Source organism: Peromyscus eremicus, chromosome 3 (assembly GCF_949786415.1).
Source record: "Peromyscus eremicus chromosome 3, PerEre_H2_v1, whole genome shotgun sequence".
In the NCBI taxonomy this organism is placed as follows: Eukaryota; Metazoa; Chordata; class Mammalia; order Rodentia; family Cricetidae; genus Peromyscus; species Peromyscus eremicus.
Genome location: NC_081418.1, coordinates 73,378,094 through 73,401,889, shown reverse-complemented (window position 1 = coordinate 73,401,889; position 23,796 = coordinate 73,378,094). Strand labels below are relative to the sequence as shown.

The 23,796-nt window shown below is 42.7% G+C and overlaps 1 protein-coding gene across 2 annotated transcripts; it reads right to left on the bottom strand.

The window, feature by feature from the left end:
- Window positions 1-218: 218 nt before the first annotated feature.
- Ppm1k (protein phosphatase, Mg2+/Mn2+ dependent 1K) lies at window positions 219-23,148 on the bottom strand. Of its 2 annotated transcripts, none has more exons than XM_059257895.1 (7): window positions 22,973-23,148; window positions 14,949-15,466; window positions 13,019-13,119; window positions 5,908-6,073; window positions 5,331-5,475; window positions 4,136-4,270; window positions 219-2,819 (listed from the first exon to the last, which is right to left on the bottom strand). In XM_059257895.1, the coding sequence occupies exons 2-7, from the start codon at window positions 15,386-15,388 to the stop codon at window positions 2,688-2,690; spliced, it is 1,119 nt and encodes a 372-aa protein (XP_059113878.1). In that variant the 5' UTR covers window positions 15,389-15,466; window positions 22,973-23,148; the 3' UTR covers window positions 219-2,687. The 2 variants fall into 2 exon arrangements, with proteins under 2 accessions (XP_059113878.1, XP_059113879.1); XM_059257896.1 differs by lacking the exon at window positions 22,973-23,148 and adding an exon at window positions 18,582-18,734.
- Window positions 23,149-23,796: the final 648 nt, after the last annotated feature.

Here is a 23,796-nt window from a genome sequence, read left to right as displayed (position 1 = left end):
CACACACACACACACACACACACACACACACACACACACACTAAACCTCACCACCAGCACCAAAAAACTTTTCCAGTTGAAACAGGACTAAGTGAACCCAAGGCCATGATCTACAGATTCCTCCTTGTCAAATCTGGAATTCATCTCAATCTGTCATTGACCCTCAAGCCTCTGAACTCCATGAGTTCACTCTCAACTCAGGTTTCAAAGGTAAAAAAAAAAAAAGAAGAAGGCATGGGGGTAGGGCCAGTAATGCACAGAATTCAGGACAGAAATGGAGCCTACACACCAGAGGCTTTTTGTGCTTGAGAATTTTGCTATGCACATGGTTTACAAGTTCTCCATGCTCTTAAAAGTTGTTTTCATAATTTTGTCCCCACACCTGATTCAACGAGAAAGCGTCTCAGCTCCACTAATCTGCCTGTACTTCTCCATTTCAGACAGTGAGCACAAACTGGACTCTTTCCTGTGGATTTTGGTTGTCTCCTGAGATGGGGTCTTGCTTTGTAGCTCATAGTGAATTCAGGATTCCTCTGTCACAGCCTCCTACGTGTTGGAACTGCACACACGAGCTAACACACCTGGCAAATGTTTTCCTCCTTTCAACTAATGTCCATGAAAAGACCTCAAATACTCTATTGAGCCTGTTCTAACTAGCATAGGTAGGTAAAGTCAAAATGTATTTTCTTTCATTCTCCAAGAAGAAGATGAGAAAATTTATTTTGGGACACCTTTCTACTACATATTTAAAACAAAAGTTAAAGGAAGAAAACACATCAGACCTGAAGGCATGTATATTTCATTATTTCTTTCTTGTTCCTGCCTCAAAATTCCATGTCATTCTTTACATTCCCTAATCTTTTCATATCTCATAATTTTATATTCAAATTATCACACAATGTGGCTGCTTCTGTTCTTTGGTTATCCACATAAATTACACACAATATAATGTCTCTTATAGCCATTTGTGGTTGATATTTTGTTTGGGGAGACAAACTGTTACTGAGGCTCCCCTGGAAGTTGTTATGTAGCCCAGGCTGATCTCAAAGTCACCATCCTGGTTCTCTTACCTCCTCCTCCCAAGTCCTGAGATTTAGGTATAGGCCACCACGTCTGGCCCCCATATATATTTTTAATCCACAGTGATTATCTACTAACAACCACTGATTCTTTACTACAGAAAGCCACTCAATCTATTGAGTGTCCTTCAGGATAAATACATCAATAATTTAAAGCTAATTGATAAAGGCTCACAAGTCTGTTCCCTTTAATTTTATATTATTTCAAAATATTTATACACTCATCACACATATACCAAATGTATACAGTTTGTGAAAATAAACTTTAGATTAATACCAAACACACACATTTAAGGATTCACAGTTTGACAGCAAATTTATATGCAGGTCAAAATGAGTATAATTTTACATTCCTAATTTACACAGCAAGCTGATGTGTTTGAATATCCTTTTTTAAAGAATTATTCTTCCTCATAAATCTCAGCAATGAGGAAAATGGAGACATAAACCTCAAGCTATGTCTATAACAGTATCAGTCATTGTAATATTATCTTTATTAACAAATGACCCAGCTTGCTTACTAGGTGCACAAAAAGTGATATAAACATACTATACATAACACACAACAACAAACTTATATACCCCGTCAACGAACACAAACACTGTCAGTGTTTGACGGTATATGCTTTGATCGAAGAGTCTATACATTCTCCTAGGGAGATTAAGGAACAATTGGAGCTATTTAACTACATATTTAACTACAGAAAAATAGGAATGGATGGGGAAGGGGCTAAAAATAGCTGAAATACACAAGAGAGCTATTTACAAATATGTATACACTTTAGCCATATCTTTTGTCGGGAGAAGTTTCTTTTGCAGGGTTAAATCTACTAAGTGGTCCAGAGTATAAGATAAGATACAGGGAAGGTTTCGGTTACTAATTTCATTTTCACTCCTTGGTGCTTTATTTATTAAAAAATAACACTTGTGGGTATTCCTCCCTTGGAATTCCTGCATCTCCTGGGAGAACTTTTCTTTAATAAACCTATGCTTGTTCTGCTCTAAAAAAATTAAAAGTGAAAACAAAAACACTTGTCAGTTGGAGCATCCTGCAGTCCCAGGTACCCAGGAAACTGAAGTAGGAGGACTGTTTGAACCAGGAGTTCAAGGCCAGCCAGTGAGAACTGTTTCAAACAAAGAAAGAAAAAAAGAAACAGTTGCAAACAGCACATTGACTAGCTGTCAAAATTCAGAAAAGCCTGTCTAACTGAATTAAGAACAAAAATCATTAAACAGAAACTGGATCTGCCCTGGTGATCTTAAGAATTAGAAAGCCCCAGATCCAATCTCTAGCATCACAAAACAAAACGCATAGATTTATCATTCATCAAGTGTACCAAAACCACTTCCTCTTCCACTCAGCTCCGAGTCTCACAAATTCTTCACAGCTTTGTCATGATGCTTACACAGAGCATGTACAGTTGAACATGATGATGATGACGATTTATGAAAATACTACCGTGTACATGGCTGGTAAGCTTACATTGTATTGGGGTCTATCAGGTCACAAGGACACACGGGTGCAGGCGTCCTTTTGGGTATTACCAGTTTCTTGATATGCCCACTGACACACACGGCTGCATAGGAACACTGAGTGCAGGCTGGCGATCAGGCCCATCGTCCACTGGAGGCAAAGCTTCTGCTGAATGAGAAGTTTATCTCGGAGTTCTTGTACTTTCCCCAGGCACCAAAGGGTACCACCACTGCAGTACTGTTATCCTCGGTACCGTACTGGATTGCCTGCAGGTGCCGGAAGAAGAGGAGAGGAAAGAGCTGGAGTCATTGGACTTCTGTGCACACAGAGAGCATCCCGTCTCTCGAAAGCCAACTGGTTCTACACAGTGAACAAATGCAATCATCTAACAAGGTTTGCGACTGTTTCAAGCCTGTATCCATGTTCCATATGGTTATTTGCTGCACACGCATAACAGTCCATCCAACTGTTTCCTGTCCTCCACTGTAGTGATCTTGGCGATAGAAACGCCAGTGAACTGAGACACACCGCTGAGTGGCTCCCAAAGAGGATACACCTGAAACCCTTAGCATGGTGCCAATCATGGTAAGGACTTAACAAATGCTAATTCTTACCAACAAAACTGCTGGTAGGAATTTAGTCCAAGAAATTAAAGCGCTTTGGAGAGGAATAAAAAAAAATATATGTTTGTCTGAAAACACTGCTAAAAACCTACCCCTTTGTATACTAAACTTAAAATCTCGGAAGTGGGTATGTACAAAGTTATGAGGAAACTGTTTATAGTATTCCTTCGACAATGGTTAAGTGGGTATAAACAAATTGCCTGCAGCAGGATTGTAAATCACTTCTAGGGACCAGTTCAAATAGCTGAGGGGTAGAGGCAGTACTGCTCAGAATTGCTTGGGGTTGTAGTTAGCATCAAACAGATCAAAAGATCTCACAGCCTGAGGCTAAACGATATCTGGGATAAATAGCTTCAAGGAATGTAAAAGGTTTACAAACAAATCATAAGAGAAAAACTTGTTTAAAATGTATTAAGTATGTATCAAATGTACCATTATACTTACTATTTAGTTGTTAAATATAAAAATAACCATTAAAATGGTGATAAAATAATAGGCAAAGAGGAAAAACAAACAAGAAATATGAGTTTTTAAAGATTCATTTATTTATTTATTATATATAGTGTTCTGCCTGCATGTATGCCTATATGCCAGAAGAGGGCACCTTATCTCATTATAGATGGTTTGTGAGCCACCATGTGGGTGCTGGGAATTGAACTCAGGACCCCTGGACAAGCGGCCAGTGCTCTTAACCTCTGGGCCATCTCTCCAGCCCCAAAATATGAATTATTAAAATCCCATTCTAGAAGTTAATTCCACTAACAAAAAGATGCAAGTGAAACAGTAAAATCTCTGTTTTACTCAAGGCTTTGTGCCTCGCTCAGCAGTGGAGTGCTCACCAGCATTCGAGACCCTGTGTTCAAATTCACCACAACACTCAAGCTAAAACACTATAGGCCTCCGCTATCCTTCATCCTCTTCTCTCTGGGAATTTCCCACCAGAAGCCCCGCTAAGTCACCTGCTCGGTCACGGCATGGGCTGCTTCATTCGGGTCATGGCACTGGTTGACAAAGTCACAGATCTCCTGACTATTCACCATGAAGTTAATCCCATCTGTGGTGAGGACCAGGAAGCTGTCATCCCCATGGTAGAGCTGCAACCAGAAGCAAACGAATGGGATTACAAACGAGCCTGTGCCTCCCCATGACTCAGTCTCTTAGCAACTGCATCTGTTTTGCACAGTGGTCATCCGTGTCAGAGTTCACAGGCAAACAGAAAATGTAGCTGGGAATCAACACCACCCAGGATAAATCAAACTTTGACCAGAAATACCGAGAAAGAGGTCAGACAGTCCAATGTTGAGAGTTTGGACTTAAATGCTACTTTTATTATTTGGCTGGGTGAGTACATTTTATCACTTGATAGTGTGAGCCTTTATATGCTTTAGCTTGTGTTAATATTTCGATTTATTTAAAAGAAGTGAAGATAGTTGTATCCCTTTTAAACAGAGGCTGCCACACAGCAAATCCTATATAAGTATTTGTTTCATAAAATGAATATAAGTGAGATATCTTTTTTTTTCTTTTGAGATGGGGTTTCTCTGTGTAACACTGGCTGTCCTGGAACTAGCTTGGTAGACCAGGCTGGCTTCAAACTCACAAAGATCTGTCTGCCTCTGCCTCCTGAGTGTAGGGATTAAAGGCGTGTGCCACCACCACCTGGAGTGAGGTATCTTTTTGAAGCCAGAAATCCTTCCTTGAACTCTGAACATTCATGCCCTACTGTTTGTGGAAGCCCACATTATACTGTGCTGACTCAGCTCCAGAGAAGCAAGCAGCAGGTCATGTATCATGTTGGGGTCAGTTCAGAGTAAAAGAGGCGCTATGCTTTTCGAACAGAAAAGGCTGACTGGAGAGCTGAGTGGAGAAGGCAAGCCAAGAATAACTCCCAAGCTGAGAGAACGCCTCTGAATGGCAGGCGTTGGGAAAGAATGGGCCACAGAGCCCCTCTACCAGGGAAAAACAAAAGCCACAAGACTCCACCCTCCTCAGGCCAGAAGCTAGCATCTTACTTATAAGTTTATTCTTCACTTAAAATTAGTCCCCCTTTAAAAACATCTTTCCTTCAGGTTAATCTTCCGGGACAGCCAGCAGCCAGAGGTGAGTCACGAGTCCTTCTCTGTGTATGACTCAGTGTCTCTGACCCCTTCTTACCTTAATCCTTGTTGTCTCGGGTTCTGCTATCACACCACTGGCTTTAAGATCCAAATCTCCAATACTCCTTGTCATTGCAAGTCTGCCATTGACGTGGGGCTGTCCCAAACTATTCCAAGATACAAACCCACCGCACTTCTTGATCCTAGTTAAGAAAAAGTAAAATCGATGATAATGATGATGATGATAATGACATAGGAAACTAAAGCACTGGTTTAAATACCAATTTTACAATTTGAAATTCGAGTTTAAAGCAAGCCTATGGTAAATGCCAAAACTTTTAAGTCCATAAATAAGTAAGATAAAAATGACAAACTTAGGCCACCCGTGGTGTCCACATCCTGATAACCCCAGCACTTGAGAGGCTGAGAAGGGAGAATACAGATGCAACACCAGACGGGGCTGCACAGCGAGATGCAGTCTCAACAAACCCAAACCAACCAAAACAAGAAAATCTGGGCCAAGGCTATGCACAGCTATGCACAGCAGGGCTGGCACAGGGAGGGGAGTGCCACACTCCATTTCTATGGCAACTACAGCTGTCACCCCATGAAATGGCTAATCATGGGGGCAGTACCTTTCTTTCTCATCCTTTCTTTCTGGGGTATGGTCAGTGGTCAGCTTCATGGGTTTTCCTTTTCTACACAAAAGAGCCCGGCTGTCTCCAACACTGGCTACAACCAGTTCAATACCATCTCTCAACAAGGCGACTGTTGCAGTAGTCCCAGAGGTCAGGAGGCTTGCTGCAGATATTAGAAAATACAGTATCAGTTAGCGATAGAAGTGTCCGGATATGGAATGTCTACTAAAAATAAAACAGAAGCATGATCATTTAAGGCTGGCACGTGCCATTCTAATTTAACAAGAGCTATGCAAATGAAATGCCAACAAACTATGCAAGTAAGACCGTGCAGAGAAACAATTAATTGTTTAATTTTGTAACAAGGCTCCATGCCAACAGAAAAGTCGGTCAACTAATTTGGCGAGCAAAGCATCCGTGTCTCCAAATGGTCTGTGTGTGAAAAGCAGGGCTGACTTAAACTCACAATGAGGATGCCTTTGTGTGCACAGCAGGTGTCAAAACAAAACAGGACCATGTCACTAATCTGGCTGCTCTGATAGGATGGCAGACCTGCTGGGCCCGTTAGGTGGGCTGCCTTTCTAAAACCATGAGATTTGGATTATTCTCTTCCACTCCTCACTCATGTCCAGTCAAAGTAGTACTAGTTAATAGGTGGGGAGAGAAATGCCAAGCACAGACCATTTGCTCTTGAGGCACTACAGTGTACATTCTTACCTTCTAGAACCATGACAATTTATAAACGTTCACACACACACACATACACTAAAACAGTTAAAGGCCCATACCCTTTTCTGGTTTGGGTCTTGGCTTGCTCTACACCTGAAGAAAAGCCCCCCTTAGATTATAGATCCAAGAGGTAAAGAATGAAATTCATTCCAGTTCCTCATCAACATGGCATACTTAACACTATTAGCATACTTAACATACTATCAGATCACAGAATCTGCAGCCAAAAAGCAGACCAGCATAGCCAGCTGCAACCCCTGCAGCCCTGCCTGGACCAGAGTATGTCAGCAATATGCATCTTCTCTGCCATCAAGGAAAGGCCAGCGTTGCCAGGCTTGAGGCTGCCACTCCTTTTCTGCTCAAGCCAACCACGTTTGTGTGTCTTCCTTTGATTTATTCCAACATTATCTGTTCTGTGTTGTTTAACACTTATGAAAAATGTTGAAGGTGCATTGAGCCTTGTGCAAAGTGGGACTACCATGAAGCTGTGAACCAAAGAACACTGCAGCAAAGTGGCAGAGGTTGAGAAGTAACTTATTTAAAGCAGGAATTACCTCTAGTAACACTGTTAACTCTTTAAAGCATTGTCACAATTTTCATTGGATTGTGTTTTCAATCTGGTAATAAGAGTTCCACATCCAGTCACTTGACTGTTGCTCTATGTAATAAATGTAGAAAGCCTCCTGACCATCCAAAGGTGATTTACACTCTCTAAGTTGATTTAGAAAACTGTAACTGACTTAATTGACAGTCAAGTTTTTACAAGATTTTGTTTAAAGACAGCATCTAAAACTTCACCAAACAATGTATTTTAGAGAGAGATGAGTACATTTGCCAGTCATTGTATTAAAATGCCTGCTTTAACCAGAAAAGTAATATGGAAAGGCATGGATAAAGTCTACTCAATCTGTTGTGGTCATGCTCAGTTTACTCTATTGAGAAACAGCATCTACAGTTGCACTATCTCCCCATTCATCTGTTGATTTAGGAACCATTTGGTCCAGGCAATGCTGTCATACCACAGCAATGTCAAGATGGATGTCAGTGCATGGCATAAATGTTTTAACACAAAGACTAGTGATGCTTATCTTACATGTCTTATAACTTTCAACTTGATCTTGGTCAAAAGACTGTACAACAACGGAATCCTCACAGTTCAATCAGCTGTCTTACTCTCAAATGATTTTAAAAGGCAGGAAAGAGAAGACAGGCATTCCTTAGATGCTACCAGTCCAGGGGATTCTGAACTCTTCACATCAGCTGTCAGCAACAGCTTTTTAGAAAGCGATCTTTAACTGAAGATGACAAAAGAATTAACATTGTATAAATGCAATGTCAGTTTGGGGTGTAGTTCCCAGCTCTCTCACCTCTGAATTTAAAAGAGCTTGGGCTTTTTTCAACTCACCTTCCCAGTTTCAAAATCTCTGGACATATGGGGAAAGTTTCAAAACTAACCGTGGACTCTGGCTTGCTTACGCATCTAAGAACATAAACAGTGAATCAGCACTTATTTCCATTCAACAGTTAATACAGAGGTCAAAAAGCCCCACTGTCTGCCCTAACAACAAAACTAGAAAACGAAGGCAACATTTTTCAGTAAGTCTGAACACTCACTGGATACTTTCTACTGCAAGTTGTCTCAACTAAGGGGCCATGGAGGAAGCTGGAACGCCCCAGGAGTTTAGACTGGGAACTGCTAGACTTTCACTGGAGACAAAATTAAGCAGATCTCTCTTTCCACTGAAGCCCAGCATATAGCAGCGTCCACAGGCTCCAGGTCTAGAGCTGCCGAGCGGGCACAGTTCTCTGCCGCAAACCACACGCACAGAGGCAAATGGGAATCTCACCCAGAAATTACACACAAACATAACAAACCTGCAACACAAAGGACAGCAGAGAGAGAGCTGCAAAATAAGGGGAAGGGTTTCTATTGGTGAAAATTTCACTCGCAACCCACACAATATTCCAGGCGATGCCAAATCAATGATTTCAAAACTCAGCAGCTTCAAGTTAATAGTATCTGGTTGTTGATCTGTTTTTTCCATCAGACTAACATTTCTCATAGTGTTGTAACTCCAAGATAGAAGAAACTTACAAGCATATGCATCTGTCTGTACCAAAACACACCAGTGGTGACACAGACTTGTATCTGCATATGCGTGCATGTACACGCACAAGCACACACACACACACACACACACACACACACACTTAATCTTGAACACAGCAAAATCACTATTATTGAGTCAGAAAAAAAAATGCACTGTAAATTTGGTTCATAATAGTATTAGAACTTTTGTCCCCTAAACAAAATAATTTGTATTTGATAAGCAGTACGTAGAGGATGTATGTGAACTATAGTTTACTAGCTAGTTTACTAGCTAACTGGGGTTTCAATATACACAGAGGAGCGGTCAAAGCACCTCCTATGCTAGAAACAGGACACAAGACATTTGTTCATAGCATATAACGCAGGAATTTAGTACAGGGAAGAACTGTTTCCAGTTGGATGACTTAAATTCACTGTTTATATGAAGGCCAGTGTGGCTCCTGAATGATAATGTGTGTTTATAACTTCATGCAATTATAAAAGGGTGTTTCTGCTGCTCTTTCTCTTTCCCAGTGCTCCAGGTCGATAGAACAGAAGAAAAATAATCACAATTTGGAACAGCAACAGAAAGAGTAAAATCTAACAACATCCCAGTGATTATTAAGTTGTGTAAATAATAATCCACATAAGCCAACATTGCTGTGAAATTTATTAAAAACGGGTGCTCTTGACAAGTACGACTCGTGAACACCAAAGTCAAATTAACGACCTGAAGCAGTAACAACACTATAAGAACAACTCTTCAATGCTGTTCTTATTTATTTTCCATTTGGTGACCTCCGGCATAAGAGGAGTCTTCAAAACTACTGTACAGGGCTGGAGGTGTAGCTCACTGGTAGACTACTCACCTAGCACACCCACAGCCCTGAATACTCCCAGCACAGAAGGCAAATTTGCCTTTACAGCTCGTACTGTCTGGGAGTTTAGTTCTCTAGGGAGAGCCACATATGACGAGCACAGAACCTAAAGCTCACAGAGGTGCCCATCAATACCTGCCACTGAGTTGAAGCAATTCCTCTCATTCTGATTTTCTGTTCTTTAGGAGCGTGGCTGCTTTCAAAGCATAATCACTGTACAGTTCCAGCAGTCACAGGATATATAGCCTCATAATCTGTGTTTTCTACCACCTGTTTGTTTTAAGTGGCTGTGTGTAAAAATAAAGTGATGGGGTATTTGAACTCACTGGCTGGTTTCACTAAATGTAAAAAAACACACTGCTATAAATTGAATTTAAAATTTGGAGGGCGGTTTCAAAGGCCTGGAGATCTAGTTCAGTGGTAGAAGAACACTTGTCTAGAATGTATGAGGTCTGTTAAAAAAAAATAATCCCCACTCCCTGGTCTCACAGGAAGGGCTCAAGAGAAGTGAAAGTAGGGCAGACGCTAAGAGATGAGACGCAAGAGTAGGTAGAGAGGGTGACTGTGGTCCTACAGAAGGTTGCTAGCTAGCCCTGGTGCGTGCACACATGCACACATGCCCACATGCGCGCAAACACACGCACACCAAAAAGAGTACTATCTACTAAATAGTACTAATACTAACATATTGTTTCAATTCACTATTTCAATTAAAAATTTAAGTTTGGGTCGAGCGGTGGTAGCGCACGCCTTTAATCCCAGCACTCGGGAAGCAGAGGCAGGCGGATCTCTGTGAGTTCGAGGCCAGCCTGGTCTACAGAGTGAATTCCAGGAAAGGTGCAAGGCTACACAGAGAAACCCTGTCTCGAAAAAAAAAAAACCAACATAAATAAATAAATAAATAAATAAATAAATAAATAAATAAAATCTAAGTTTGGATAACTTTGAAACCTTAAGTGAGATAGGTCTAATTTCCCTTTAATCCAATCCTGAAAGGCTAGCACACAGTATTCTGTCTTTAGTAACTTTAATTTGCCATCTGAAAGATATATACAAATACAATTTTGAAATAGTCCCCAAACTCTGGTTTTTAAGAAGCATACAGTATGCACAACAGTACATAGCAACACGGTTCTAACACTTTTAAACGGCACACTAGGCACCACCCTACTTTGTCTCCTTATACTTTTCAGCAGTTATTCATTAACAAGAAGAATAAATTTTAAGACATTTTTATGAAGTTCTGATATTATCCCATAGGATGGCAGAGCAACTAAATTAAGCAATATATCTTAATTTGGTTATTAGAAATAAATAATATTTATTTATTTAACAATTGGATTGTGTGAGTCATCTAAAGGGTCTCTTTAAGACACACAAGTAAAATGTTATAAATCTAAAGCCTCCTGAATTACAGTTATTAAAAATAAATGTTTTTAAATTCAACATCAAGTCTAATATTGATGGTTTTAATCACCAGCATTGATTATATCATTTTAAAAAAGCTTGACTGCACTCATGAAGGGCCAATGAATTTTAATGTTGGCCATATGCCAATGTTCTTGAACATTGTGTTCTACAAACCATGGACAGTAAATACAGCTGTTTGTAGAACAGCTGGGGCATAATCCTGGTACTACATCCCATAAACATTGTGGTGATGATGCAGCCAAATTCACAGCCAACCTAGTAAAAGATAAAAACACACCAAATCAACTATTATAAAAATGCTGGGCATAGTGGTGCATACCTTTCTGAGTTTGAGGCCAGCCTGATCTACATAGTCAGTTGCAAGCCAGTCAGGGTTGCCTAATGAGACTCTGTCCCCACACCCAAAAAAGTAAAACCATGAGAAAGTGTTCCACTTCCTCTTCGCGTGTTCTACTCTTTAAGAGAAGGAAAGATAAATCTTAAGCAGAAACTTCACCCTCTGTCAACTCCTCACTTAAAGCAGGGGAGTGGAACCTTGGAGGGAGTGGTGCCCAAGGAAGAAGATAGACTATTTTAACTAATCTATCAAGAGAAAACTGCTCTCTGGACAAATGGAGAAAGAATGGACCCTAAAGTGTCCTGGGGAGTGTGATGGTAAAGTTCTCACAATCAGCAGGAAGGGGCTGGAGAAGTAGCTTAGCGGTACAGCTGTACATGCTGGCCTAGCATGTTCCAAAGCCTTGGGTTCACGAGGGATGCAGGTGGGGAGGCGGATACTTAAACGGAACACTCAGCTATCCCGGGGTCCCCTTTCCCCCTCTCTTGATATTAAATACTCAGATGAAGAAGACCCTAATCTCAGCTAACCATTTCTTCCCCTGGAGTTGCAGCTCCTCGTGTGTGAAATGGGGAGAATTTCCATCCACTGAAAGTAGCATCCCTGTGGTGCACTTTCTTATTAAAGAAAGGACGGAACTAAGATCAACATCCTGCTCAAGGCTGTTCCCAGTCAGTTGGGAGGCAGACTTCACATGGCTGCTGCAGAAGTTATCAATGCTCACCTGATTAGAAATACATTTTTCGTGAGCTAAGTAGGAAATATTGGATATATTTTCTGAAATTATTTTGATAAACTTAGTCAAAGCAAAAAAAAAAATTGCTTTTAAAACTTATACCTAGTCCACGAATTTTTTTTTAATTCACTTGCCATGTCCTTCCTTACACTTAACAGAAACAAAAATATCACCAGTTGCCTTAGGAAATCTGCAAGATTGAGAAAGAGAAGACAAATATCTCCCTTCTGACTATACTAATGGTTGCCAATTAGCCATTTTCTATCATACTTAAGACCTACTGCTAATATTCTTTTTAAAAAAAATACATATTCATTTATTTTGTGTGTGCACGCATTTGTTTTTAAGTGTATGCAGACATGCTAAAGCATACGTGTGAAGGCCAGAAGCTAACATATGGAATCACTGCTCTCTTTTCCCCATGTGGGTCTTGGGGCTGGAGCTCAGGTGGTGAAGCTTGGTAGCAGGTGCCTTTACCCACTGAACCATCTCTCTGACCCCCTACAGTAAATGCTGTACAATTATCAACCTTGCAGATGTGATTATCCTGTAGTGTTTGTACTAGTGGTGTGGCAGGAGCATGAGATCCACTTAGTATGGACATCTTGTCCATAAAAATATAAATCAAATAGATTGAAACACTTGAAATAATCTTTGTAAAATGAAAATTCAGTAACAGAACCATTTTGGAGCTTCCCCCTCTGAAAGGTCATTATCGAACATAAAAGTGGGACACTGACATCAGTGCAGATTCTAGACAGCATTTAAAATGATTCTTTGTGTAAAGTTATTTCTATAATAACTCCCCACAAGTAAACATGCAATAAGATGCCCACCCCCGAAGGCCTTCACTGTTACTCTTTCCCCGCCCATCCTGGAGGCTCTGAGGCATGCCATGGCTCACTTACCATCAGCAGACAGGTGGGCATAACTTGAAAAGGCTTTATCTATTTCTAGAAAGGCCAACGTCAGTACAGTTTCCAGGTCTTTCTCCCGAGGAAGCAAATCCCTTTGTGGAGGAAAGAAAGATGCGATCATTCGGCAATAGTTTTCTCTTCTCACAGTCAGTCCCCCAGCAGTCACTGCACAACAGACCTCATGGCTCTCCTCTCAGATGCCTTTGCTGAAGATCCAAGGGTTAAGGAACATTTATTGACCCTGAAGGATCATGAAGTGTGACATTCTTGGGCTGAGGATCGTACCATCACGCCCCAGGTATGCGGGGCTGGAGATGTAACTCGGGGCTTCCTGCAAGCTGGGACTAACTGAGCTACATCAAACCTGAGGCTTTTGAAAGGCATGAAAATGTAAGTCTGAGGAAGTGGTGCTGGTGGTCTGCCTGCAAGACTAAGACTTAAGAGGTGAGGGCAGGAGGGCCAGGAGTTCAAAGTCATTCTTGTTTTTTATAGTTGGTTCTAGCCCAGTCTAGGATATGTCAGTCTATCTAGGAAAAACAAACAAGGCTGTCTGAAGATATAGTTAAGTGGCCGGGCCTTTGCCTCACATGGAAAAGAGAGAGAGAGAGACAGAGACAGAGAGACAGAAAGCTTCGGCACCTTATCCTTTGAGCCATCTCACAATCCCCAAGTCCTGTTCTTTAAGAGTTCTCAGTAGTGCAACCCTGATTGGTTACGAGGTCCTTCATATCAACTTAAATCACTGAGTTTGTAGAGTGAAGCAAATCATGCAAAAATCAACGGACAGACCGACAACTACCTTTAGCTATACGCTGGAAGGTAAAACAATAGCCCATGGCCATAACTTAAACACCGTCTCCTTCCTTCAGTTCTAGAAACAGTGTGATTCTCAAAAACATAGTAAATGTGGTGGTTTGAATGAGAACGGCTCCCACAGGCTCATGTGTTGAAATGCCTGCTCCCCAGCTGATGGAACTGTTTTTTGGAAAGGATTAGGAGGTGTGGACTGGTTGAAGGAGGTGTGTCACTGGAGTGGGCTTTGAGGTTTCAAAAACACACACCATTCCCAGTTAGCCAGCTGGCTCGCTCTCTCCCTCGCTCCCTCTCTCTGCTCCTGTCTGTGTGTAAGGATATAAGCTCTCAGCTACTGCTCCAGCGCCATGCCTGTCTACCTGTTGCCATGCTCCTCACCATGATGGTCATGGATTCCAACTTTCTGAAACTGTAAACAAGCCCCCAGTAAACTTTCTTTTCTAAGTTGCCTTGGTCACTATGTGTCTTCACAGAAAAGTAACTAAGACAATAAGTCAACCTCTCTGTGCTGACAGGAGTAAATACTTCCTCAGGACCACAGAGGTATGGCTCCAAGGGCCAAGTGTTTATTGTACAAACATGAAGACCTGTGTTCAAATCCCTAGGCCCCATATAAAGACAACATACGGCTTTACACTGAACCCCAGGGGCTCATAGGCCAGCCAGTCTAGCCAAAACTGTGTGAGCTCTAGGTTCAGTAAAAGACTCTATCTCAAAATGTAAGGTGGAGAATGATATAGAAAGACACTAATGTTGACCTCTGGCCTCCACACACAGATGAGTACATACACATATGCATGCACACAACACACAACACACACACACACACACACACACACACACACACACACACACACGAGTAAAATTTCTTACAAGTTATCTTTGTACTTTTTAATTTACTTGAAATGGTCATCTAGGGAGGTAGATTCTGAAACACATCTCTGAAATGGAGATAATCTCCAATTATAAATGTCACATTGACATGCTCACTGATGGAGTGGCATGTGACCACTCCAGTAATTTGGTCCACACTGGCTGTCTCAGCCAAAGGGAGAATATTTCAAGAGAATGCCTAGGGGAACTGCAAAACCAGGGTGGTGATACATACATAACACATTTTTCCATGTGTGTGTGACAGAAGTCAGCAGCTGCAGGTCCCCCATGCCCGTCGTACACTGCAAAGTACAGCACCTCTTCAGTCAGCTGTGCGAACCCAAATCGATCTTCATTTTCTTTCCGTTTGCCAATGAGGGAGGCGCAGCCCACATTCTCCAGGCTGATTTTGGGAATTGGCTTGCCATACTTGATGCTAGGCGGCAGCAAAATTGGCTCGTCAATGCGGTTGTCCCAGATTCCAAAATTGTCCCAAGTGGCTGGCTGCCCACTTCCGTCTGGGTCAAACCGAGAACACCTGGGCTCCGAAGTGGAGCTGTAGCAGGCAGGAGTCACCTGCCTGTTGTCCTGCAGAAGAACAGAGCTTAACAACACTCTCTTCTTCACCTGGTTCCCTCCACTTCTCACCAAAGTAACTAAGGCCGCTGATAACATAATGCAACTCCAAAGGCCTCAGTCACAGGGAAAGACAAACAGAGAAACAGCCGAATTCCTTGAAGAAAACTGATGCACCTAGGGATGGGGACGCAAACAAAGTCACAGTCAGTAATTCAAAACGCTGCTAATACATCATCAGATGCCAGAAACAAAAGCCATAAAGAATATGACATTGTGTGTGAGTGTGTGTGCGCGCGCGCGTGCGTGCGTGCGTGCGTGCGTGTTGGGAACCCTACATCCTATTCTTGAGAATGCTGGATCAAAAATTTATCTACAGCCTTCACAGTGTTTGAATTCTATAAACATTTGACAATACGCATCTACCAACAACACATGTATCTCCCTCCGATTTAACCTGCCGTCACTTAGGGTCCTTGTTAAAATTAACATATTGATTCAGCTGGTATGAAGTAAGGCCACACTGTACACTTTTACTCAGCTGTGGTTACACATATGCTGGTCATCAGGTCACATTTTGTAAGTAAATATCCTTTCTTCACAAACTCAGTTGTTCTGAAGACAAGATAATGTAAATGTCGACAATAACAACGACCTCTCCTAAGGATAGAAATAGGAAAAAATAGCTGGCCACTAGAATATTTACAGTAATTCTGTACTCAAAGAGTAGCCAAGCTTTAACAAAGACACAATTTTGGATCAGAGTTTCCTTTTTACTTAATATTTCTATCCATTCTTTAAGAATTTCATACAGTGTATTTTTGTGATAGTCACACCAACTCTTCCTACCAATGAATACCTCCAAGGTCCACCCTACTTCCTACCCCCACACTTCGTGTCCTGTTTAAAAAATAACCCATCATGGGCTGGAGAGATGGCTCAGAGGTTAAGAGCACGGACTGCTTGCTCTTCCAGAGGTCCTGAGTTCAATTCCCAGCACCCACATGGTGGCTCCCAACCATCTATAATGAGATCTGGTGCCCTCTTCTGGCCTGTAGGCATACATGCTGTATACATAATAAATAAATAAATCTAAAAAAAAAATAACCCATCAACTCCAAATTGAGCTGCCTAATTACTCCTGGGTGTGGGACCATTGGCTGGTGCACAGCTGACCTACCAGGAGTCACACTCTTCAACTGACTCTCCCTCTCCCAGACGCCATCTATTGTCCATAGTTCCTCAGCTGGGGACTCATGCTCCCCTTCCCACTCCACACTAGAATGTTGACTGGCTCTTGTACAGGTGACTGCAGCTGTTCTGAGTTCCTGGGTTCAGCAGACCTGTCACATACAGGCAACACTATTCCACTCTGGTCCCTTGTCCCCAACAGTGGCATCTGGCTCTTACGAGCTTCCCACTTCCTCTTCTGACCTGGTCCCTGAGCCTTGGAGAGGGGGTGTGATATGGAAGTCAAATCTGAGTCTTATAATCTATTAACTACTAAACTTTGCTTTTTATATTAGAATGGTTACTGTAAATTGGTTCAGGTAAACACCCTCTAGCAAAATAGGCCAGTTCCAACGGTGTTTCTGTGGTAGATGTGCATGAAGAGGGTAAGTGAGGCCCAGATTTATGGCCCTGTGATCCATACATTTACATTAACAACGTAGCTCTCCTTTTCTCCACTGCCAACAGCTCATCAATACCCAAGACAAGAAGACTCGGCCTCTTTTTCTTCTAAACAGGGACTCACTATGCAGCCCGAGCTGGCCTGGAGTTCACTATGTATACCAGGCTGGCCTTGAACTTACAGGGTTCACCTTCCTCTGCCTACGGATGCTGTGATTAAAGGTGTATGCTACCACACTTAGGCAAAGGCTGCATTTCTTGAAACCATTATTCTGCATTCCTACTTAAACCCAATCCTAAAACCTTTCTTGGCATGAACAGGAATGATCAGGGAGTTCTCATAGCCCTGTGGTTGGGGCTGTGTTTCCAACAGTTTACCATACATACCAAGTTCTAAGCAGAGACTCAGCTGCACAGCACTTCACTCTGTTACTTTACAAATGAAAAACTAACTCATGATGCTAAGATTTGACAATTCTGGAAGAAGGTATTATATTATTGGCAACTACATAAGCCAAGATTGTGTCTGTAGTGGCTCGTGTCTGTAGTCCTAGCTACTGAGGACGATGAAGTAAGAAGGATCATTTTCATCCAGTTCAGATTAGTCTAGGAAACATAGTGAAACACTGTTTCAAATAAACAATCAAAATTATGTCACAGTAAAAAATGAATTAAAAAAAATCTATCTCTTCAGGGCCTGTGGATACGACTGTATCAATTAATCTCTCCAAAATGCATAAACATTCACAAAATAAAGCCAGTTGGAGTCCATATACACAGGAATGCCTTACAAATTTTAAACAACAACTTTCAGAAGAATTTTTGGGAATTCAATTTAGCTAAGGGTGGGGAGGGCCATTATTCTGTTCAGCAAGTAAAACAGTCAAAGAGAGAATGCAATACAAACAAACTCCTTTAGAAATCGTGATGAGGATGGGAGCTAGGGGTAGGGAGAGGGATATAATTAACACTAAGGATGTTTGAAAAAGCCATACAAGTTGCCTAATACATATACATATAATATCCTCTGAGGGTCAGGGGGAGAGGAAGAGAGAAACCATATACAGGAGATGATGCTCCTTCTGGAAACTATAGGTAAGTCAAATAAAAAGTCCACTTCCCGGTGTAGAGTACCTTTCCCCCAGCTGTCGATAAGGGGTGTACCAGAAACTCTTTAAACAATACAGGCTACTGTGATTATTCTTGCTTGTCCACTAGAACTATATGGTAAGACCCCGTTACTGAATTCACCCACCACACACTTTGTCCGCAGAGACTGCCTTGTAAATTCCTATCTCTATACCCACAGATTAGTGCAGCTTTCAGACTTCATCGATGTTTCTTTGCCCGTGGACTGTGATTAATGCAGAAACTCAAAACTGACCAAAATGAGGAGAATAGGTGTTTATGGAGTCCTCGGACAAAAATGCGACATTATACTACACCTCTCCCCTCAGGGCTCAAGAGGCCATCTAAGAAGATGGAGCAGAAAGATGTAAGAGGCCGCAGCCAGGGAGGAGAGGCAGGAAACTGTCTTCTCAGCTTGACACCACTGCTGCACTCTGGAACTCACAACAGCTGTGGGGGCCTGCATAAGACCAAACCAGTCAACATTCATTATTCCAGGACGGAAGGGCTTAGGGGTACTCCCGCAACTCACCCCTGAGGTGCTATGGACAGCTGATGGGTTCTGGGAGAAGGAGAGCCTGTTTTTCTTTAGAGGTGTAGAAACTGGTCGGTTGTCTATGCTCAGGAAGGCCCCACATCCATGAATAGATGGTTGATATAAGTTGGAAACAAACTGGTCAAGGGGGAAAAAAAGACATAAAGGTGAAAGTGGGGATGGCGGAGTAGGTTTTAGAGGAGTTAGGAGGAAGAGTGTGCAGGGGTGTAATCAAAATACACTGTCTGAAATTCTTTAAAAAAAAAAAAGAAATAAAAATATTTTGACCAAATTTTGAGATACACAGAAAACTGGTAGTACATACTCTTGAGTGTCTCTGTAAGGATGTTTTCAGAGACCATGAGATACGAGTTAGTGGTCGGTCGGTCAGCAAAGGGAGGGCAAAAGACTCAAGACAGTTTGTTTAGGTGACTTTAGTTCACGTACACTTACTTAGCAGGTAAGCACCCACTTTAAAGTTACGGGACAGCAGACAAATGACTCAAGTTTTCAAACAGCTCTTCTAGGATTCTCTTGCCCACTCCCCCTGTATGCTTCTCTCTAACTCTCAAAAAAAAAAAAAATCAAATGATAAACACAGCTACATTCTTATCAAAGAACAAATATTCACAAGATATATTACTGAATAATAAAATAAAAGTGGACAGTTCCTTTGAGCCTATAAAATGTAGTATTTACCATCAATTTGACCTTCCATCATATTATCAACACTTCAGAAAATCAGCAGAGCAGCTAACAGAGAAAAACCTGCTGGAGAGCATTTTGCTGGCCGAGAATCAGAGTGAGCAGCTACACAACTAGGTCAGCACCACCTAGGCAAACAGACTTAAGTGGTTCCGTCTCCTTTGCCAGCCACACCAAAACTAAACCACAGAGATCCCTTTTAGAGCCTCAAGAAAAGTATTCAAAGGAAACTTGTGTTCCCAAGCTACATGACAACTCTCAGTTAAACCTGCGCACGACCCAGAGGTGTCGCTTAATGGTGCAGCCCAGTGCTTAGCATGCATAAGACCCTCAATTCAAAATCTAACCAGCCCCCAAACGAAGACAAAACAAACATCCTCATCCCGAACCAAACAAAGCTCTGTACATCCAGAAAGACATCCCCTGCTTCAAGTTTGGAAAAAACCATCATCAGCCCCAGAGATCTTGGAATGCCTGCAGAAACGACCACAAACTGAAGAGCCGATGAGAGGAGTGAAATGGAAGTGTGAAGGACAACGAACACTTAAAACAACAGCAAATTACAAACAAACACAAAACAACAACAACAACAACAACACGGCTCCTTTAAACAGACGGAGAACAACCTGACAAACGACTAAGCTTTCTCTCGGTTTGTCAGACCAGCAAGGAACAGTGAGCTGGGATAAGCTTATCAGTTGGTCCACTAAGAAGCAGTTACTTAGCACGTTGTTATTAATCAGGGAGAAATACGTAAATCTGCAGATTAGATACCTAAGCTAACCAATGTTAGTAAACCATTTAAACAATTATATTTAATCTTTCAAAGTGAAATCACCCTTTATTGCTTTCACTACACAAAAATATCCCAGAAAAGTAAAAGGAATACAAAGCATATCACAAATGCGTATGACATATTCCTACTAACAATAAAGAAACTTTAAACTACGGTAAGGAAGAAAATAAAAATAAACGATTTTCTTGGAATCCTAGATATATAACATAACAATCTAAAATGTATTGGTAATTGTACATAAAAGGGAAAAAAAAGACTCTTGCCTAAACTTAATATTTCAAATTCTTTATTTCCCAATCAAAACAAAAATGTACGTATCACAATTTAATCACTTCAGTCTTTAAAAGTATACGTGTGCATGCACAAAATTAAAAACACCTTACTATTCCGGCTATTATAAATAAACATCTGAAAATATGCCTTTCCACCATTTCCACAATGATTTGTGTGACTAAGTGGTTCTCCCTACCTTCCTCTTCAACCTGATACTTAACATGGACCAGAAAGAAAGGAGGGAAGAAATAAAACCACGATGCTAGAACAAAGTTATCCCCACGTGAGTAATTCCATCTGGCAGGAATCTCAGCCAAAGAGGTTAAGGAAGCTGTGAGATGTCATAGGCACAGAGTCGCTTCAAGACGGCACTGGTGAAACTCGCTTCTACAGAGCAGCAATCAAGGCAAGAAAGGAGCTTTGTGGGGTGGTCCACCCCTAGAATCTCAACATTTAGGGGGTGGAGGCAGGAGGAACCAGGAGTTAAAGGCCGGTCTGAGGCGACTTGAGACCCCGTCCCAACAACAAAAACATCAGGATTGAAAAATACACCCACCTTGTAAACTTTTTAAACCACCCTTTGATTGTGTAGCCCAAGGACCCACAGACACAGCTGCAAGACAGCTGCACCAGTTCTACTCTTCATAGTTCTCCGATTTTATTCTCACCCAGGAGTTTAACTCCCAGAGCTGTTCCATTTTATTTTTGGAAAAAAGAGGCACTATCTCCATAGCAGGTTTTGGCACTGGGAATTTGAGTTCAACTGCTGTGGAACGTCAAAAACAGTTCAAAGGGCAAGTTCACTTCTACCACTTCAAGCAAGCATCTGCCAGACTTGGGAGTGCTGGCAATCAGCAGTACTGATAAGGCTTAGATTTTCCTCTCTCCAGGAACCGTCAGGTAACTATAAAGTGGCATTTTGGTATCTTCCTATAATGGAAACACAAGGTAACTTTTTACTATTTTTTCACTTTGTTTACTTACTTGTGTGTAAAGGGATGCAGCCAGTGCAAGCCGGCAGAGGTCAGAGGACACCTTTGTAGGTGGTGCACCTTCTCTGGTGCTAGAACTCAAGATAAGGGGGTGCAGCCAGTGCAAGCCGGCAGAGGTCAGAGGACGCCTTGTAGGTGGTGCACCTTCTCTGGGGCTGGAACTCAAGCGGCCGGCTTGGCAGCAGGCAACTTTACCGGTCAAGGCTGAGCGACATCACCAGCCCGATTTTTAATATTCTTAAACTCCAAATTTCTTTACCATCATCGCCAATGAAAACCCCCTACACCCCGGTAAAACAACTAAAATCATCTGAAAACCTCTGAAATGTATTCTAGCAAATCTGTACTCAATGACTTTACCTCCTTTTAGGAGGAAAGAAAATGTATTAGTTTACAGGAGGAAAGAAAACAACAAAACCCTCAGTGAGCTTTGGGTGTATGTGAGCCTCGGTTTAGACATGTGAACTGAGACTAGTAATGAAAAGTACTTATTACTCAATTTTGTGAAAGGGGCTCTGATGTTGTCAAGGAAAAAGAGACTCGGGTTGCAAGAAAAACAGTTATTAACAAGAACTCATTATCCAAAGCTTCCGTATCCAGTGACGTTTGTCATACAGTGGTGCTCTGGTTTCCAATTTCTACAAGCTACAACACACACTCGCAAGGCAACACCTTCCCTTCCGCGCAGCCCAGCAGATCTCGGGCGGGTGGCCCCAACTGTTTTCTTCCTGGGGTACAGGTCCTTTAGAGGCCACATTTGCTCTCCCCATCGGGGGGCACCTGGGCTGGGGGTGGAGAGCTTCGCTGTTACTATTCCTCCGACTCCTACAGCGAAAACACCAGCGGAGCTTCTGAGACTCGAAATGTCCTAGCTGTTTCTACCCAGAGCCTCATCTTTGTCTCCTCCGGGTGAATTAGCTCATCTACAGAAAGCGGCTGCGGAAACAGGCACCCCGAGCCACATAGCTTTAAGACGCAGAGCTCTCCTAGCAAAGCACAACACAAGCCCGCAGATCCAAACCACTAGGGCTCCGCGATTCTTCTCCACACTCATCTCCTTACAAGCCCCGCTGGACACGGTCCTGAGCTAGTTTGCTGGCCTTGACCGAAGCCGGACTGCTGCAGGACATTATCCTCCGGCTAGCGCAGCCCAGCAGATTTCGGGGCACCCCCCAGGTCTTCAGACCGGGGAACAGGTCCCACCGTGGCCATGCCTGCTCTCTCCGGCTGGCGCGCACCTGGGGGGCCTCGCTGCGGGGAATCCAGGGCGCCTTCTGTTTCCCCTACATTCTCTCTGTCCCTCCCACCGGCCCTGCCCATCCTACTAGCCCCGCTCCGGCGCCGCTCACTTCCAGCCTGAGGTCAAGTTCAAGGCCGACCGCGGTTGCATCCGCCCCGGCGCAGCCGCCGTGGGCCTCGGCGGGAACAGCTGCTCTCCACCTCGCACACAGACCCCGGGGAGATGCGCGTGGGGCTCGGCCTCAGACGGTGGAAGCTGCGGGAACCCATCCCATATTTCTCCGCCTTCCTGGTCCTCCCTTAACGCTCCGTTCCGAGGACCGCCAATAGATTCTCGTCAACAACCTAGGGGAATGAGCGAATTGAACTCTTCAGGCTCTTACCTCGTGATGGCTATGTGTCTGTAAATTTCTTAATTGGCTAATGGGAGGAAAGGGAAGGCTTTCTTGGCTGATATATAAGACTGACTTCTCTTGTTGATTCCGATCTCCAGGGCAAGCAATTAGGGAAGCCACAATCTCCTCTCTGGAAATGCTCGAAATTTTTTTTCGTTGCTGGCCAAATGGAGACCGGGAGGAGTTTGTTCTTGATGATTGATGGCAGCTCCGACCAGTTGGTGCTCTGCAAGGCTCTCTGCCTGCCCTCAGTCTCAGCCAATCATAGATCTAGATGAGAACGAGCCTCCTGCACGGGCAATTTGACCTCTCAGACTGCCAACTGAGCATAGCAGAGCGACGGTAGATTGAGCCAGTAGGGGCTCGACATGGCGCCCCGCCCTTCCGAGGTGGCCTCGGATCAGAGGTGCCAGGGACCTTGCTGTTTGCCAACCACGGGAGGAAGGAGTGTTGCTTCGGCCAGAGGTATCTTGGCTGTGAACCAAGAAAATCGAGAACAGAACAGCCACGCCTTGCTTGTGTATAGCCCTTGTACGTCTTCCATTTGTCTCGCTCGCTCTTTGACAAATCACAGAGCAGTGTTCTTCGGGCTGCACTAACAGGCATCTTGGGATGGTTTGCAACGGTCCTGCATGCCATAAGGATTTTCATCTTTGTGAGGGAAGCATTGCCTGGAATCAGAAGGTCTAAACTGACTCAGGTAGTCAGAAAACTGTCCTTAGAATCTTCTAGGCTTAGTAAGGAAGAAGTGGAAGCAAGCCCACAAATAAACAAAGGAGTGAAAAATAAATCACGCCAAGAGAGGGAACAGC